The 19,695-nt window shown below is 43.9% G+C and overlaps 1 protein-coding gene across 5 annotated transcripts in view; it reads left to right on the top strand.

Moving 5' to 3' along the window:
• Positions 1–19,695, top strand: part of LOC139536191 (receptor-type tyrosine-protein phosphatase alpha-like) — a 59,721-nt gene that overhangs the window by 29,825 nt on the left and 10,201 nt on the right. The window contains exons 2-22 of one of the 5 annotated variants that reach the window (XM_071336510.1): positions 4,546–4,597; positions 4,907–4,953; positions 5,233–5,323; positions 5,548–5,970; positions 6,117–6,137; positions 8,797–8,881; positions 9,897–9,970; positions 10,590–10,726; positions 11,178–11,268; positions 12,085–12,161; positions 12,587–12,623; positions 12,785–12,882; positions 13,196–13,351; positions 13,686–13,852; positions 14,019–14,154; positions 15,321–15,467; positions 15,820–15,913; positions 16,045–16,121; positions 18,125–18,259; positions 18,987–19,112; positions 19,503–19,654. In XM_071336510.1, the coding sequence (XP_071192611.1) occupies positions 4,933–4,953; positions 5,233–5,323; positions 5,548–5,970; positions 6,117–6,137; positions 8,797–8,881; positions 9,897–9,970; positions 10,590–10,726; positions 11,178–11,268; positions 12,085–12,161; positions 12,587–12,623; positions 12,785–12,882; positions 13,196–13,351; positions 13,686–13,852; positions 14,019–14,154; positions 15,321–15,467; positions 15,820–15,913; positions 16,045–16,121; positions 18,125–18,259; positions 18,987–19,112; positions 19,503–19,654 (2,345 nt within the window). In that variant the 5' untranslated portion in view covers positions 4,546–4,597; positions 4,907–4,932. The remainder of the gene's footprint in view (positions 1–4,545; positions 4,598–4,906; positions 4,954–5,232; positions 5,324–5,547; positions 5,971–6,116; positions 6,138–8,796; positions 8,882–9,896; positions 9,971–10,589; positions 10,727–11,177; positions 11,269–12,084; positions 12,162–12,586; positions 12,624–12,784; positions 12,883–13,195; positions 13,352–13,685; positions 13,853–14,018; positions 14,155–15,320; positions 15,468–15,819; positions 15,914–16,044; positions 16,122–18,124; positions 18,260–18,986; positions 19,113–19,502; positions 19,655–19,695) is intronic. The other 4 variants (XM_071336512.1, XM_071336511.1, XM_071336513.1 and 1 more) reach the window with 4 other exon arrangements.

Here is a 19,695-nt window from a genome sequence, read left to right as displayed (position 1 = left end):
CGGAAGGCTTCACCTCACCACCATAAAGACTTCGCCCAATCACATGGTGTCCAAAAAGGTCATTTAGGCTCCCAGTGTTGCAAGCCGATTTCAAGTGCAAAGGCTGATTTCATAGAAGACAGCTGATGCAACCATGCCAAATTTGGCCAAATTTAAAGAGGATGCTGCTGTTTCAATCGGTCTAACATTAATTTATAGTCGCTAATGTTAATGGGGATGGTTGTGTCATAGCTGAATCATTGGTTATGAGGATGGTTGTTCTGTGTGTCAGGTGAGGGGAGGCTGGGGCATTCGACAGGAAGGGTTAAAGGGTCAGAGGCTGGTTTTGGATGAGCAAGGGGTTTAGGGGACTAGCAGGCAGACAGACTGCAGGGGAAGGAAGCAATGGTCTGGGCTCTTGCTGTTTTACGACTTTCCTGGAGTCTGAATCAGCTAGGGAGATGGTCTACTAGGGAGGGAGAAAAGCAGATAAAAGCCGATACATTTTTTTTTGTCTGCTTTCCATGCTTTGTTTCTGATCGTTAAGTTATTGTGGCAACTTTTAAATGAAGCAATACGCCATTTTAAGAAGGAAGGAAATTTGCTCAATAAAATGTTAGTATGACATGCATAATCTACTATATTTAGTGTGTTTAGTGTGTAGGCCTCTTTGTCGGTATGTTGGTTGTTTTCCTTTAGTTCTATCCTGGATTCAGCTCTGCAGTGATTAGTCTGCTTTAAGAGCAAAGTCAAGTGAAACACTCGCAATGCACAAGGCCACCCTTTAAATTTAGAAACACCTCTTCTAAATTTAGCACAGGGATGAATCCTCATTCTCTGTCCTCGTTTGGGGATAGAAAACGGCAAAAGTGAAACATTTACGTTTACATTTTAGTAATTTACCAGACATTTTTCTCCAGATCAATTTACAGGAACGGTTAGGGTTAAGTGCCTTGCTTAAGAGCACATCAGCATATTTTTCCCCTAGTCGTCTCAGGGATTCGAACTAGCAACCTTTTGGTTACTGGCCCAACGCTCTTAACCGCTAGGCTACCTGCCGCCCAGGCGTGCCATAAAGTCATAAAACCACCCATACGAAAAAGATAGCAGTCAGAGTGTAGTATAACTGCAGTATGCTGCAAATACCAGTCGACTGCAGTAATATTTTTTGTAAGGGCAACTATTTATACATTTTCTCTTCTCAAAATCATATTTTAAACCTTACTGTCACCTTAACCTTAACCACACCGCTAGCCTTAGCCTAACCTTTTAATTAAGACCAACAAGCTCATTTTTGTTCAATTTGTATGATATAGCCAATTTTGACTTTGTGGCTGTTTTTATCTAGTGGAAACCCAAGTGTAGGCTACAGAGAAAAGCTGTTTGGCTCAGACGACTCATGAATAGGAAGACATTTGCAGCAGGTGTTTCTGATTAATAAACATTGCCATGCTGGTGGCTGGTAACATTTTAAATAAAACCCACCCTGAAACGAAACGTAGGCTGAAATAAATGTGCTCGTCATCTCATAGGAAAAGACATTTAAGACTCACGGTAACATCCGAAGTCCCACATTCGGATTTGGCACTTCAAGCCCAAATATATCATACTTTGACTTACTGATGATGACTTATTGACTTGCGTCGATGTGCAACATAATGGGTAAACTCTGGCCGTTCTCTTTCAGCTCAAAAAAGTGCACTTCTACTGGTGTGGGCATTTAATATCATACATTTGATAGTGGATGAGTAGGCCAAAAGGTTCCCATTTGGAAGTGTCCAACTGATGTTTGGACTGTCTCCAGGTTGAAGACCAGGGCTGGGAAATACTGGTCTAAACTGTAAGAATCACAGCCTTTCCCTCTAGATAGAAGTGGCACAGTAGCTGTTTTTTGCACCCAAATTGGAGATTCTGGCAGTAAATTCCTGATAACCAGGATTTGTATGTCTGTCTGCAGTCATCCCTGTGCGTACGTGTGTGTGTGGCTAGATTGCAATAAAGAGAGCCAGACGGGCTGGATTATTCCTGGGTCAGGACCATGGGATTAGGCCAGGGATTATCACAGCTCAGTCAGTAAAACCGCACCCAGTGGACTGGTGGGATTACATCAGACAGTCAGCCCACCATGCCGGCGCTCTCTAGGCCCTTCCCTACACACACATTTCAACTGAATCCCTTTCATTGTTGTTTGAGGTGAGCCCCACTGCAGTCAATGCAGAAAGCTATTACACAATACAGGCAATTTTGCCAAATCCATGTCCAAGTTCAAAATCTGAAAAAATTGTCTCAATCCCGACTCGTGGGTCCTTCGCAGTCCCTAACTTCTCGATTTATTTCCAAAAGTAGGTTAACTATGTCCCGTCTTGCACATAGGGCTAGGCCCAAGTTGAAATGCATACATAACATGCTTTTTCCCCCCAGATTCCGTTTCCTTCACCGTGTCCCACTATGTGGTCATTTATTATTCATGTTACGGTGCACCACCTGGATACGAGACACATCCAGAACAAGAGGGAGAGAGTGATGGGGATTTAGCACATAGAATGGTGGGCTTCTATGTGCGTCCGATGGCTCAGTTGGTTGGAGCACGGAGCTGGCAAAAATGGGGTTGTGGGTTCGATGCCCGCATGGGTCATAGTAGGTTTGGGCGATATGGCCTAAAAAACATATTTTTTTATGTATTTATTTATTGATGGCCTATTTACGATATATACACGACATGGCAAAAGTATATGCTGCTCGTCGAACATCTCATTCCAAAATCATGGGCCTTAATATGGAGTTGGTCCCCCCTTTGCTGCTGTAACAGCCTCCACTCTTCTGGAAAAGGCTTTCCACTAGATGCTAGAACACAGCAGTGAGAACTTGCTTCCATTCAGCCACGAGCATTAGGGAGGTCGTGCACTGATGTTGGGCGATTAGGCCTGGCTCGCAGTCGGCGCCCCTATTCATCCCAAAGGTGTTCCATAGGATTGAGGTCAGGTTCTTCAGGCCAGTCAAGTTCTTCCACACCTATCTCAACAAACTATTTTGTTGCCTCGCTTTGTACATGGGAGCCTTGTCATGCTGAAGCAGGAAAGGAGCTTCATAAAACTGTTGCCACAAAGTTGGAAGCACAGAATCGTCTAGAATGTCATTTTATGCTGTAGCATTAAGATTTCCCTTCACTGGAACTAAGGGGCCCGAACCATGAAACACAGCCCCAGACCATTATTCCTCCTCCACCAAACTTCTCAGTTGGCACTATACATTGGGGCAGGTAGCGTTCTCCTGACATCCGCCAAACCCAGATTCGTCCGTCGGACTGCCAGATGGTGAAGTGTGATTCATCACTCCAGAGAACCCATTTCCACTGCTCCAGAGTCTAATGGCGGTGAGCTTTACGTCACTCCAGCCGACGCTTAGCATTGCGACTGGTGATCTTAGACATGTGTGCGGCTGTTCGGCCATAGAAACACATTTCATGAAGCTCCCGACTAACAGTTCTTGTGCTGATGTTGCTTCCAGAGGCAGTTCGGAAGTCTAGTGAGTGTTGCAACCGAGGACAGATGATTTTTACGTGCTTCAGCACTCGGCGGTCCCGTTCTGTGAGCTTGTATGTGTTAAACTAACTGTAAATCACTTTATTTAAAAGCTGCTGCAAAGTAAGCAGATAAAATAAATGATGCAGGCATGGTTTGATAACCTAACCGCAGAATATGTAGCGCATTCAGTATAGTTTTTCTTTAACTGAGGAGATAGTCAGATATTTTGGGGATAAATCACCACCTAGCAAGTTTGGGATTAGTCAATCCTTCTGGGAAAAATATTTGACCTTGACCTTCCCTAATTCAAAAGGCAGAGGATGTGCACAGTACAACAATATGATGAAGTGAGAATATTTGTGCCACCCACATACAGGAAAACGGTTCCAAATAAATGACATTATTACGTGTTCCACCACCCATGTTATCTACATTATTACGTGTTCCACCACCCATGTTATCTACATTATTACGTGTTCCACCACCCATGTTATCTACATTATTGCGTGTTCCACCACCCATGTTATCTACATTATTACGTGTTCCACCACCCATGTTATCTACATTATTACGTGTTCCACCACCCATGTTATCTACATTATTACGTGTTCCACCACCCATGTTATCTACATTATTACGTGTTCCACCACCCATGTTATCTACATTATTACGTGTTCCACCACCCATGTTATCTACATTATTACATGTCCATGTGGGCTGTACTATGTAGGTAAAACCTCTCGTTCTCTCAAACAGAGAATCAGTCAACATACAAGTTAAATCAGGAGAAATGACAGGGATTATCCAGTCGCAGTACATTTTAATGACCTAAAGCATGGTATTTCTACCTTTTTTTTTTGATTTTGTGGCATAGAGAAAGTTAAGATATCAGACAGGGGAGGTGATATTAATAATACTCTTGAGTAAAAGAGAATGTTTTGGGATTTTCACCCTCCAGACATTATTTCCTAAAGGTCTTAATGATGAAATGCTTATGTATGTTATGTTGTGAATTTGAACATGAATTATGCCCCTATTTCAGATTACTCTGATGTTTTTCGTACGATGTACCCAATGATTGATGAACTTGCTCGGTAGGTCTATGTCCTCATTGTGGTTTTACATGCGTGTTTAATACGTCTTATTTACACACTTTATTCGAATATTTATGCATATTGTTATATTTGGTAGCACTTATTTGTTTTTCCTTCGCCTCCAACCCCTTTCGATAAGTGGAACGGATGTGGGTGGGGCTAGGTCTACATAAGGGTGCACATTTCTTTTTCAACTCAAAATGCTCTGACGAAGGCCGTGAGGCCGATACGTAAGCTTATTAAAGATTAGTGGTACTATCAAGAGCAGTGTGCGGTTCTAACATTGTCTTCCTTTCTGTTTGGATCCAGGACCACACTGTGCGAATGAGTGATTGATGCCAACTTCGCTTCTTAAGGTAAGAGAACAACTCCTTGTTCCACTCAAATCATGATAATAAATGCATTTAAGAAGTTTTATATTTACTTGTAAAAATATATATATAACCCCCCCCAAAACAATTAAGTACCCACATTTAGTTAGATTATACTGTAAAAGTAATCACCCAGGATTAGGATTAGCCTCCAGTTACAACTACAACACATCTGGATTAATAATCCAATCATCTGTTTGCACTGTGAAAGGGTCATTTTGTGGATGTCATTAAGTAATCAGGCATGTGTTCCGATTCTCCCAGGGCAGTATGGGTGTTTCTCCCCTGCTCCTGTTGCTCAGTGTGGCCCTCAGGGTCTCCGTCTCGGACCAGGGACCACCTCTCACCCCCACAGGTAAGAAGGACCCACATGACATCACCTGAACAGCCGGATCCCACCGCTGACACCATTTGACATATTCAACGCTATTGTTTACTGCACTTCTCATGAAGCTGCAAATTGACTCAACAGAAATAGCCTAAATAAACTGAATATCTCTCTCTCTCACTCGCTCCTCTCGCTCCTCTCTCTCTGTCTTTCTTCTCTCTCCTCTCTCACACCTTATCTCTCATCCCTAGGAGGTCCAGTCCCCACTGCCAAATCCAAGGACCCTCCCTCCACCACCCTCCCCAATGTTCCCTTGACAACAACCATCACCCCTCCTCCTCCCCCTCCAACAACCACAGCCCTGAAGGTTGCCACGACGACAATGACAACTACCACAACCGTGGATGGTGTCATATTGACTGCAGGCCCCAGTGGTGCCACCCCTGCGCCCGTCCCCCCTCCACCAACCCCTGGCCCAACCGAAGCCCCCCAAATCCATACAGGGGTGAACTCCACCCCGCAGCCACCCCCTGCTCCAACCACAATCAGTCAGGGAGGGGGTGGGGAGAATGGGACCTCTGTTCCAGAGACTCAGTCACCAGACACCGCCACCAACACAGACACAAAACCAACGGTGGAAGCCACGTCGGCCACTAGCGGGGCTACTGTTCCAGGTGTGTGTCTGTGTGTTAATTGTATGTTGGTTGCTAGTGGAGTGTGTGAGAGTGAAAGTTGAGAAGTTAAGTGCTGTTGGGGGGGAGGGGGTTGGTGTATGTTTTTTTAGGTTTGATAGTAATGACTCTTGTTTTGTCCTCCTCAGGTGGTGGAGAAGAAGACACCGGTAAGACTGTTTGTGTGTGTGTGAGGTGTTGATGTCTCATTACAATGGCATGCCAAGCGGTCATACAACCGCGCTGACAATTTACGATAGCATAACAGATAAGTCATAAGCAGTCGTGGTAGCGATGTGCCAATAATTTAACTGGCCTGTCGAACACACGCAGTATTCAAGCCCTCCAGTATCTCTCCTCTGTCTGTGGTTTCTGTCCATCCTCTATGCCCATGGTATGAGACATTGAAATTAAATGGACCAAATTGTCCCTCTTCTCTACTCCTCATCAGTTTCAATTACCTTCCTAACAACGTGGTGCAGCACTATTCAATGTGTACATTGTCCCTCAGAGAACACTGAAAATTCCACAGAATAATGAAAAATGAACAACAATTAGCTGAAATAGCCAAAATGGCAGTTTGAACAACATGAAATCAAATGTGGCCCCTGTGTGGCTCAGTTGGTAAGAGTGGCTTAGTGCTAGCAATGCCAGGGTTTTGGGTTCGATTCCCACTGGGATCACTATCACTTACTGTTGATTTTATCCAACCTGCAAAACACCAGTCTCAACGTCAACAGTGAAGAGGCGACTCCGGGATGCTGGCCTTCTAGGCAGAAATGCAAAGAAAAAGCCATATCTGACTGGCCCCCCAAAAAAAAAAAGATTAAGATGGGCAAAATAACACAGACACTGGACAGAGGAACTCTGCCTAGAAGGCCAGCATCCTGGAGTCGCCTCTTCGCTGTTGACGTTGAGACTGCCAGTGAAGCTGCCAGTTGAGGACTTGTGAGGCATCTGTTTCTCAAACTAGACACTCTAATGTACTTGTCCTCTTGTTCAGTTGTGCACCGGGGCCTCCTACTCCTCTTTATATTCTGGTTAGAGCCAGTTTGCGCTGTTATGTGAAGGGAGTAGTACACAGCGTTGTACGAGATCTTCCGTTTCTTGGCAATTTCTCACATGGAATAGCCTTAGTTTCTCAGAACAGGAATAGACTGATGAGTTTCAGAAGAAAGTTATTTTTTCCAGCCATTTTGAGGCTGTAATTGAGCCCACAAATGCTGATGCTCCAGATACAAACTAGTCTAAAGACTAGTCAGCTGTGCTAACATAATTGCAAAAGGGTTTTCTAATGATCAATTAGCCTTTTAAAATAATAAAGTTGGATTAGCTAACACAACGTGCCATTGGAACACAGGAGTGATGGTTGCTGATAATGGGCCTCTACGCCTATGTAGATATTCCATTAAAAATCTGCCGTTTCCAGCTGCAATAGTCATTTACAACATTAACAATGTCTACACTGTATTTCTGATCAATTTGATGTTATTTTAATGGACAAAAAATGTAAATGTTGGTTGTTTTTTGCTCTAGGACACCCACAGATCTCACATGACTTGTCTTTTGGTAGTGAATCTGTTATTCTATGCGTTTGTATGGGCTAATAGCAGTAAGGCCGAAAAATAATTTTCCTTTAAATTATTATTTAAAATAATGTATACTTCAAGCGGTCTTGAAATTCAAAATCAAATAGCTAAATGATCCTTGGTATGACCTTATTCATACAATTCCATATAGCTTAGTAGAACCCCCTTCCCCCTGGCTTAGACTCTTAATAGTTAATGACGTCTCTGTAACGACGGTTAATGACGTCTCTATAACGAAGATTAATGACGTCTCTATAACGAAGATTAATGACGTCTCTATAACGACGGTTAATGACGTCTCTATAACGACGATTAATGACGTCTCTATAACGACGGTTAATGACGTCTCTGTAACGACGGTTAATGACGTCTCTGTAACGACGGTTAATCTCATGTCACTATGATGAATATGTTACGTAAGACATAACGAAGCTGTCCAGATTAACTGTCACCATGATGTCCTTAGTTAGGAGCTCCTGTAATCAGTGTAGAAGTCACAAACAAAGCAGCCAGAGTTGCATATAGCCTGTCTAACATGTTTACCATTAACCAAATTAAATATAATTGTTTTTCTTTTCAAATACTTAATTTGTGCACTTGATCAAGCTTGCTTAGTGCCAACCCAAAGTGCCAACCCAAAGTGCCAACCCAAACCCAATTTGTCACTCCAGACAGGCTCAATCAAATGTCAAATACAGTTTGAACCCAAGTCTGATGCTTACTGAGAGCATATGTTAAACTGGGTTTCAGTGCCTGACACCAGCCTCCTGTTTTGTAGCCTATCATGTGAAAGATTGACTCTGCCTGCCAATTAAATAGTGATGTATCTACACTCTCAAGGACAGTGTCCACGCGTACGCTCAGCACGGTTATTTTTCTTTGAGAGCAAATCAAATATTACCACACCAGGCACTTCCACCACCATCTTGCTTTTGTAGGTACTGGGAATTAAAGAAGTTGCCTTGCCAAAGGGAATCCCAGTGCTGACATGAAAATGTAGGCTAGTGAACCGGCAACCAGGGGGTTTCTGGTGCCCCGCCGCCACCTACTACCGTTGTGCCCTTGTGCGAGGCAAAGTGCTCCAGGGGCGCTGCTCTGAGGCTGACCCTGTGCTGCTCCCAGCCTGTCGTGTGTTTGTGTGTTGAGTCTTGTAATGTGACCAACATAAGACAAGTAGTCATTGTACAATGGATAGATACACTTTTAAAATATGTTGTGAATTATCTCTCTCCTGTCTCAGATGACACGCCCATCATTGCGGTGATGGTGGCTCTGTCGTCCCTGCTCGTCATTGTCTTCATCATCATTATCCTCTACATGCTCAGGTCAGTCATACTCACTCCGGTATAAACCACCCACACCGCTAACCCTGACCCACACCGCTAACCCTGACCCACACCGCTAACCCTGACCCACACCGCTAACCCTGACCCACACCGCTAACCCTGACCCACACCGCTAACCCTGACCCACACCGCTAACTCTGACCCACACTGCTCACCTGGTTCCGGTTCATTAGGGCACACGGTAACCAAACAATTTTCAACAAAGTGAAAATTGTATGAGTTCAGCCAGTACCTTGGCTGAGTTCAGCTAGTACCTGTCCTTTTCAAAAGTTGTCTCCCTGCTGAACACAACCATGGGGTGGGTTCCCTGAAAGCTTTGTGGCTAAAATAACAGCCATGCCCCACAGCAGTGAGAGAGTCAGAATGGTAAAATCTTACGTTTGACAACCCATCTTCTTCGCTTGAAGCGAGCAAAGTTCTCAAAATTAAGCCTTTTGCTGTTCTGCCAGGGGCCTGGGTCTATACTCTACGTCAGGGTGAAAATAGTGCCACATTAGCTACGAAGCTTTAGGGGGACTCGCCCCTGGGTCGTGTTCATGAGGCACCAAAGAGAAAAAACGGACTGACACCGGGAGAGCTCCCTGAACTTGTCCAATAAAAATGCTTGTTTTGTCCAAAAAGAAACACATACTATGTTTTGCTATGGTGCGCCATAATGAATACATCCCTGGTTTTCTGCCTGACAGAAGTGTCTTCAGCCTCATTTCAGGCTGGCATATTTAAACTGAAAAGAAGAAAAGTGTGTAGAGCTATACAGTATTGAGACATGAGACCCACGTAAAACGCTAACTGTCTTGTACACACAAACCTACTCACACAATTCATTACAGTTTTTCGAAAGGGCAGAGCAGGAAATGGCTTGCTTGTCACCTTTCATACACTCACACCCTATTGAGGACAGTATTGATTAACTAAGTGTTACAGAAGTTACCATGGCAATGGCAGTGTGTGTCATTCCGGATATATCTATTCATGCATGTCGTGTGATTGACAGGTTTAAGAAGTACAAGCAGGCCGGCAGCCATTCTAACTCCTTCAGGCTGACCAACGGTAGATCAGATGATACAGGTAAAATCACTGTAGTTGTGTGAACACACATTTTGCCTGTGGTAGTACACTTACAGGGACTTGTAATCTATATCATAGCCAACTTTCTGCATTGTTTTCTGTTTGGATAAGATCACATTGGTTTTGTAGTCATTTACTGGTTCTCGGCCTATGCTGTTGTTCCATATGATGACTTGTGGTTCAGTAGCAGTGTTGGATTGGTTTACAGCGCCCCCTTGTGGGCTTTTGTGACAGAACAGACAGTCAGTTTGGAGACATTGCGTGTGCAGATTGGAATGTAATGTTTAGGACATGTAATATATATAGTATATTTTTCTACAGTGTATTGATTTAGTTTATAATCATTGGTTGGTGAATGTGTCACTATCTGGCTCTTACAACAGGTTTTTGTTATTGTATTTTACTGTAGAAATTATTGAAATACTATGTATAGTGTATATAATTAATTGTATTTGTATGATTTATTGTTGGCAGTGTCACAACAAGGGTTTATGTCTCTATCTTTCTGTCTCTGTCTATCTCCTGTGGAACTCTATCTCGACCCATCTTTCTCCTCCCATTCCTTCCCTCCTCTCTTTCCTCTCCCTCTTCCCTCCCTTCTTGCTTCCTGCTCTCGCAGAGCTCCAGAGTGTGCCACTATTGGCCCGTTCACCCAGCACCAACAGGAAGTACCCTCCCCTTGTTGTCGACAAGCTGGAGGAGGAGATGAATCGTCGCATGGCTGACGACAACAAGCTCTTCCGGGAGGAGTTCAACGTATGAAGTCCTTATGCACGCACATACACATACATATATATATATATATATATATATATATAGATATATATATATATATATATATATATATATATATATATATATATATATATTCTCACGCGTACACACACATTTACATTTATACACACACATTTTAGTCATCTATGGGCCACATCAGGACAATGGGCAGATCGTACTTGCAACTAGAACCCTTTATGTTTGTGATTCTAGCTACCGACTCAGATTGGAGAGGTACTACCTTACACAGAGCCTATAGCTGTGTTTCAATACTTCCTAATTCCCTTTCCCGTTCTTCCCTTATTTGCTTTATTTTCGTGTCCAGCAGGGCTGGTTTTGGGAATAAGAATATCACCCATAGAAACACGCATCACTGGGCATTCAGCTAATATCACTGTTACCTGTCTGTGTGTCTAATGCGCTCTGTGTCCAGGCGCTGCCGGTGTGTCCCATTCAGGCGTCGTGCGACGCGGCCTCTAAAGAGGAGAACAAGGACAAAAACCGATACGTCAACATCCTGCCATGTGAGTCCCCGACATGGCGCTAAAGCCTGATTCAACCTTTGGGAACGTACTGTGCTGGCTTGTATGTTTCCTTTCCAGCACTGTTCAAGCATCTATGGCGGATGTGTAACCGCGCCAGTATAGCTTGGATCGGTTCGGCCCAATAGTCTGAATCGGGCACTAGTCTGTCATACTGCTCTTCCTGGAACAGACTTTAAATGAGCTACATGTAATATTTTAGCCATAATTCTTTTTTTTAAGGACACTGCTTAATAACGCCTAACATCTCATAGTGGCTTCTTACCATTTGCAAAGACGTAATACTTTCAGAAGAAAGTTATTTGTTTCTGTCCATTTTGAGCCTGTAATCGAACCCACAAATGCTGATACTCCAGATACTCAACTAGTCTAAAGAAGGCCAGTTTTATTGCTTCTTTAATCAGAACCACAGTTTTCAGCTGTGCTAACATAATTGCAAAAGGTTTTTCTAATGATCAATTAGCCTTTGAAAATAATAAACTTGGATTAGCTAACACAACGTGCCATTGGAACACAGGAGTGATGGTTGCTGATAATGGGCCTCTGTACGCCTATGTAGATATTCCATTAAAAATCTGCTGTTTCCAGCTACAATAGTCCTTTACAACATTAGCAATGTCTACACTGTATTTCTGATCAATTTGATGTTATTTTAATGAACAAAACATTTGCTTTTCTTTAAAAAAACAAGGACATTTCTAAGTGACCCCAAACTTTTGAACGGTAGTATAAATGTAACATGTAGCTCCTTTAAAACAGGCTGGCCATTCAGCTAATCAAGGTTCTGTTGTGTTTCAGATGATCACTCCAGGGTGCATTTGTCATCACTAGAGGGAGTTCCAGACTCCGACTTCATCAACGCATCCTTCATCAACGTAAGTGATGCCACAAGCCATTGGCATCAATGACAGGCTCAGATTTTTTTTATTTTTTTTTATTTAGCTACTCCTTGGCCAGGTCTCCCTTGTAAAAGAGGTCTTTTGACCTTAATTGAACTTCCTGGTTAAATAAATAAATAAAAGGTTGCCTTAGAATAGTCTTTTTCATCACTCTCGCTCTCCCTTCCTCTCTCTCCTATGTTCTTTCTTTTTTTACAAAATGAAAATAATATTTCATTTGTAGAACGAAAGTCCCACGCTAAATGCGCATGAAGTAGAAACAACATCAATACATCAAAAAGTAGAGTAACATCGATGATACAGCAGAACATTGCCTAACATTACAGACACGGTCATTAAACCTATTCAGCAATCAAACACACACTCACTCTCTTCCTCTTCTGCCTTCCTCTTGTTCACAGGGGTACCAAGAGAAGAACAAGTTCATTGCAGCTCAAGGTAAAGAGGCTACTCTAGCCACTGGGATAGGCTAATGTGGTGAATGCCATGTTAATATGACATCATATTTCATTGCCTGTGCAAACATACAGGAACGTATTAAATCAATGATGATAATAAACAGTGGATTATAATATATCTTCTGTCTCCCTCTTTGTCAGGGCCAAAGGAGGAGACGGTGAACGACTTCTGGAGAATGATCTGGGAACAGAACACAGCCACCATCGTCATGGTGACCAACCTGAAGGAAAGAAAAGAGGTAGGGGAGAAGGAGGGAAGAGCGGGGGAGGGGGAGGGGTGACAACAGGTGTGTTCAGAAAGGTGGAAGGTTCAGAATTTTGCAGATAGAAAGTTCATTAAAACAATTGACACAACTGCCTACTCAACATGAAATGCATTTAAAATATGTTCTTCACAGTACAAAATCTATTGGAACTGTTGTGTAATGTTCCACCCTTCTGAACAGACCTTGCTATATGACGATGATTGGGTATGTTCAGCATGTCAAATTTGCAATGTGAAAAGGCATATGAATGTACGACTATGAGTGTTTGTTTCTTTTCATTTGAAAGAAATCCATACAGCGGCAATCTCTCTGTGTGTCTCAGTGTAAGTGTGCCCAGTACTGGCCTGACCAGGGCTGCTGGACCTACGGCAACATCCGGGTCTCTGTGGAGGACATGATGGTGCTGGTGGATTACACCATCCGCAAGTTCTGCATCCAACAGGTACCCTGCTCTTCCCTTTTCCTCTCTCCTTCTCCTGTCTTCTCTGGACTTGTCTTCTCACCTCTTTCTCCTCCCTTTTTCTTGTCTTGTTTTCTCCTCTCACCACACCATCTATCAAACCCATGTGATATGGATGTACACCAAGCAGGTACACTGTATGCAAAGCTCATGTGAAAATGGAAAAACAAAAAATGATTTGAAGATAACATTAGTCTTGAATAATACTCCAAAACAGTTAAACGAATGGTGTCTCTGTCTCTACATCTACACCCTTCCTTCTCTACTTCTCACTCTCTCTCGCTCTCTTTCTCTCGGCCTCTCTCTCTCTCTCTAGGTGGGGGATGTGGGGGGTAAGAAGCCTCAGCGGCTGGTGACCCAGTTCCACTTCACCAGCTGGCCAGACTTTGGCGTCCCCTTCACGCCCATCGGCATGCTCAAGTTCCTCAAGAAGGTCAAGACCTGCAACCCCCAGTACGCCGGCCCCATCGTGGTCCACTGCAGGTGAGTGTGTTATTGGTGTAGGTGGTTCTGTGACACCTAGATACCAAGCTAATGCCTAGGCTTAAGCTTGGTGGGCTAACACGCCCTAGGTTCAGTCACATACCACATACTATCTTTATGTGCGTGCTCTTTTCTGCCTGTCTGTCTCTCCCTCTGTCTGTGTCAGTGCGGGGGTGGGGAGGACCGGTACCTTCATAGTGATAGATGCCATGTTGGACATGATGAACACCGAGAGAAAGGTGGACGTCTTTGGCTTTGTCACACGTATCAGAGCCCAGCGCTGCCAAATGGTCCAGACAGACGTAAGTTGAACTGACCGCAACAAGCACTAACCACACCATTACCCTGACCCAAACCAGTACTCATTGTTACCCTGACCCAAACCAGTACTCATTGTTACCCTGACCCAAACCAGTACTCATTGTTACCCTGACCCAAACCAGTACTCATTGTTACCCTGACCCAAACCAGTACTCATTGTTACCCTGACCCAAACCAGTACTCATTATTACCCTGACCCAAACCAGTACTCATTATTACCCTGACCCAAACCAGTACTCATTATTACCCTGACCCAAACCAGTACTCATTATTACCCTGACCCAAACCAGTACTCATTATTACCCTGACCCAAACCAGTACTCATTATTACCCTGACCCAAACCAGTACTCATTATTACCCTGACCCAAACCAGTACTCATTATTACCCTGACCCAAACCAGTACTCATTATTACCCTGACCCAAACCAGTACTCATTATTACCCTGACCCAAACCAGTACTCATTATTACCCTGACTCAAACCAGTACTCATTATTACCCTGACCCAAACCAGTACTCATTATTACCCTGACCCAAACCAGTACTCATTATTACCCTGACCCAAACCAGTACTCATTATTACCCTGACCCAAACCAGTACTCATTATTAGCCTGACCCAAACCACTACTCATTAGTACCCTTGACCCAAAGCACTACTCATTAGTACCCTGACCAACACAAAACCACAAAGTACTCAGACTGCAAAAAAATCGCATAACATTATAACCCTGACTAACACAAGACCACAACAAGATCACATAACATTATTACCCTGACCTGACGAAGACCACATTACCTTGGCCTGAAATAGGTCACACACTCATATCAATATACTATATGAACATGTTTCCATTCAAATCTCAATACTGGCAGTGTTCAGGGTATGTGGTTATTTCCCGGTTATGTTGTGTTGTCATCTGACTCCTCTTCTGGCTGTATGATATGAGCATGACAAGTGGACTAAAAGTCTTAGCGATTTCTCTTTCACCCACTCTGTAAACCCCCTTCCCCCCCTCTTTCTCTCTCATCCCCCCTCTCTCCTCCCCCTCTCTCTTTCTCCTCCCCCCTCTCTCTTCTCCACCCTCTCTCTTCCCCCACTCTCTCTCTCTTTCCTCCCCTCTCTCTATTCCCCCTCCCTCTCCACAGATGCAATACGTGTTCATCTTCCAGGCCATGCTGGAGCACTATCTGTATGGGGACACCGAGCTGGAGGTGACCTCCCTGGAGTCCCACCTGGCCAAGCTCTACGCCCCCTCCGCCGCCGGCTGTGGGGGCATGGAAGCGGAGTTCAAGGTGATTTAGTTTGCCTGGTACAATGGAACTAATGGAATAGTCCCAAAAGTACAAAGCTTAAGCAAGCTCACTTCAGCTACGCTTAAATGTTTGACAGCCTATCTGTTTGACTCTGGATCATATTTATTTGGCACCAAGCGGAAGAAATTGATACATTGAAATTGAAACAGGGAGGGACTACCTGAAAATGCTTGTTTTTGTTTTCCTTGCAACATGTTTTGCTTTGGTGTGAACCAATGAATATGAAGCCATTGAAGTAGCACTGTGAGAGCTAAATTGTTTAGTTTTTTTTTTAGATGTGTTTTTTCCCTGAGTGTGAGAGCCAAGCCAGTGGTTTTGTCTCCCCACACAGAAGCTGACTTCCATCAAGATCCAGAACGACAAGATGAGAACAGGCAACCTGCCAGCTAACATGAAGAAGAACCGAGTTCTCCAGATCATCCCATGTGAGTCACGGCTCCAAACCTCCCTGAGCTAATCCCTAGGCTTTAGCTCCACAGATTAATGCAGTCTGGTATTCAAACCTAGTCGGTCACATAGCTCCATGTAATGTAACCTGTTTGTTGGTGTCTCGTAGATGAGTTCAACAGAGTGATCATCCCAGTCAAGAGAGGGGAGGAGAACACGGACTATGTCAACGCCTCCTTCATTGACGTGAGTAGACGAAACAACTGTGAAACCGACACCAGATTATGGCTCACTTCACCTGTGTTATGAGTGTTTTTAAAATGAGACAAATTAACAAAACGTTAGCACAGATACAAGTTCGTCTTCACATAAATGGTGAAAAGATGGTCCCGTGTGACTCAGTTGGTACAGCGTGGCGCTTGCAATGCCAGGGTTGTGGGTTTGATTCCCATGCGGGACCAGTACGAAGATGTATGCACTCACGTTGCTCTGGATAAGAGCATCTGCTCAATGACTCAAATGTGAATGTAAGGAGATGCCTATCAGGAGATATGATAGTGATGATACAGTAGAGACCTTTGGGAAGGGTAGACCCCTAGTGTACAAAAACATCAACACAGGAGATGAGTCTAATACGGGCAGAAATGGATCCTACAGTGGTTGTTGTGTGTATGTCTAAGCTGGGGCGTGTGTGCCTATGTACAGTACCAGTCAAAAGTTTGGACACACCTACTTATTCAAGGGTTTTTCTTCATTTTACTATTTTCTACATTGTAGAATAATAGTGAAGATATCATAACTATGAAATAACACGTGGAATCAGGTAGTGACCAAAAACGTGTTTAGCAGATGTTATTGCGGGTGTAGAGAAATGCTTGGCATTCTATCAACCAGTGTCACCTAGAATGCTTTCCCAACAGTCTTGAAGGAGTTCCCACATATGCTGAGCACTTGTTGGCTGCTTTTCCTTCACTCTGCAGTCCAACTCATCCCAAACCATCTCAATTGGGTTGATGTCGGGTGGTTGTGGCGGCCAGGTCATCTGATGCAGCACACCATCACTCTCCTTCTTGGTCAAATAGCCCTTACACAGCCTGGAGGTGTGTTTCGGGTCATTGTCCTGTTGAAAAGCAAATGATAGTCCCACTAAGCGCAAACCAGATGGGATGGCGTATCGCTGCAGAATGCTGTAGTAGCCATGCTGGTTAAGTATGCCTTGAATTCTAAATAAATCACTGACAGTGTCACCTGCAAAGCACCATCACACCTCCTCCTCCATACTTCACGGTGGGAACCACACATGCGGAGATCATCCATTCACCTACTATGCGTCTCACAAAAACACGGCGGTTGGAACCAAAAATCTCAGCCCAAAGGTGAGATTTCCACCGGTTTAATGTCCATTGCTCATGTTTCTTGGCACAAGCAAGTCTCTTCTTCTTATTGGTGTCCTTTAGTAGTCGTTTCTTTGCAGCAATTTGACCCTGAAGGCCTGATTCACTCCTCTGAACAGTTGATGTTGAGATGTGTATGTTACTTGAACTCTGTGAAGCATTTATTTGGGCTGCAATTTCTCAGGCTGGTAACTCTAATGAACTTATCCTCTGCAACAGAGGTAACTCTGGGTCTTCCTTTCCTGTGGCGGTCCTCACGAGAGCCAGTTTCATCATAGCACTTGATGATTTTTCAAATGCATTTGAAGAAACTTTCAAAGTTCTTAAATTAATGATGGACTGTTGTTTTTCTTTGCTTATTTGAGCTGTTCTTGCCATAATATGGACTTGGTATTTTACCAAATAGGGATATCTTCTCTATATCACCCCTACCATGTCACAACACAACTGACACAACTGAGGTAGTCATCTGGAACGCATTGAGAAGGAAAGAAATTCCACAAATTAACTTTTAATCGTTAATTGAAATGCATTCCAGATGACTACCTCACGAAGCTGGTTGAGAGAATGCCATGAGTGTGCAAAGCTGTCATCAAGGCAAAGGGTGGCTACTTTGAAGTATCTCAAATATAAAATAAGTTTTGATTTGTTTAACACTTTTTTTGGTTACTACAATATTCCATATGTGTTATTTAATAGTTTTGATGTCTTCAGTAGTATTCTACAATGTAGAAAATAATAGTACAAATAAAGAAAACCCTTGAATCAGTAGGTGTGTCCAGACTGGTACCATGTGTGTGTGTGTGTGTGTGTGAACACCTAACCTCTGCGTATCTCTACCTGTGTCTGGTCCAGGGGTACCGTCAGAAGGACTCGTATATGGCCAGCCAGGGTCCGCTGCAGCACACCATCGAAGACTTCTGGAGGATGATCTGGGAGTGGAGGAGCTGCTCCATAGTCATGCTCACTGAGCTGGAGGAGAGAGGACAGGTACAGAGGGATGGAGGGAGGACACAGCAGAGAGACAACATGTGGAGAGGGATGGAGGAAGAAGATAGAGAGGACAGGTAGAGCGGTGTGAGAGGGAGAATGGAGGCCATAGGAAGGAGGAGATGGGCAGAAAGGAGAGAGCACAGTGAAGAATGGGGGGCATTGAACTAATCTGACGACAGTGTGTTCGCTACGCTCAGTCATGCCAGTAAAGTGTGTTATTACTGAGAACAATGATTGGAAGAGAAACGTCTCCTTATTGGTCTGTTTCCTGGTTCTGTCTCGTGATTAGAGGATCATTCTCTGTTAGTTTAAATACTTCCTGGAGCTGATTGCAGAGTGCCATCAGTCTCTCTTTCTCTCTCTCTCTCTTTGTTTATCTTTGGGAAAGGGAAAGGGGATACCTAGTCAGTTGTACAACTGAATGCATTCAACTGAAATGTGTCTTCCTCATTTTACCCAATACCTCTGAATCGGAGAGGTGCAGAGGGCTGCCTTAATCGACATCCACGTCTTCGGCACCCAGGGAACAGTGGGTTAACTGCTTTGCTCAGGGGCAGAAGGACAGATTTTTACCTTGTCAGCTCAGGGATTCGATCCAGCAGCCTTTCTGTTACTGGCCCAACCCGCCAGGCTACCTTTGTCTGTCTGTCTGTGAGTGTCTGTCTCTCGCTAATATCTCCATCTATCTACCTCTCTCTCGCTCTCTTCCCCCCTCTCTCTGTAGGAGAAGTGTGCCCAGTACTGGCCCAGTGATGGGGTGATAGTGTGTGGGGACATCTCCATCGAGCTGAAGAAGGAGGAGGAGAGTGAGAGCTACACTGTTAGAGACCTCCTGGTCACCAACAACAGGGTGAAGACAGAGGCCGCCTCAAAACACTAACACCCCAAGCAAATGTCAACAAGATTTGATAAGTCACTTCTATGTGTCTTCAGTGTGTGTTTGTATGTGTGGGCAGTGTTTACCCCTCCACCCATAAATCATAATTTTACATCATCTTTGAGAACCAATAACTACCAAAATATAAACTAGACAGTCAGGGAGAATCGGAAATTTAGAAAAAAATGGCATGGCATGGGGCTGTCATTGATTTTGTAATAATATTTGAGTCACTCAGATAGCATAAGACTGCCACTACCCCGCTAGGCTAACTTTGCCACCGCTGCTGAAAATATCCCTTTGGGAAACACTGGTGTTGGGCGTGTCTCTTCCTGTCTTACTCTTTCCTTTCTCACTCTTTAGGAGAACAAGGCTCGTACGGTGAGACAGTTTCATTTCCATGGCTGGCCAGAAGTGGGCATTCCCAGTGACGGGAAGGGAATGATCAACATCATTGCTGCGGTCCAGAAGCAGCAGCAACAATCTGGCAACCACCCAATCACTGTCCACTGCAGGTAACCTACACCTAATGTTTTAACAATTTATCATATCTTGT

The sequence above is a fragment of the Salvelinus alpinus genome, chromosome 12 (genome assembly GCF_045679555.1).
Source record: "Salvelinus alpinus chromosome 12, SLU_Salpinus.1, whole genome shotgun sequence".
NCBI classification, from domain to species: Eukaryota; Metazoa; Chordata; class Actinopteri; order Salmoniformes; family Salmonidae; genus Salvelinus; species Salvelinus alpinus.
This window is presented reverse-complemented; position numbering and strand designations above follow the sequence as displayed.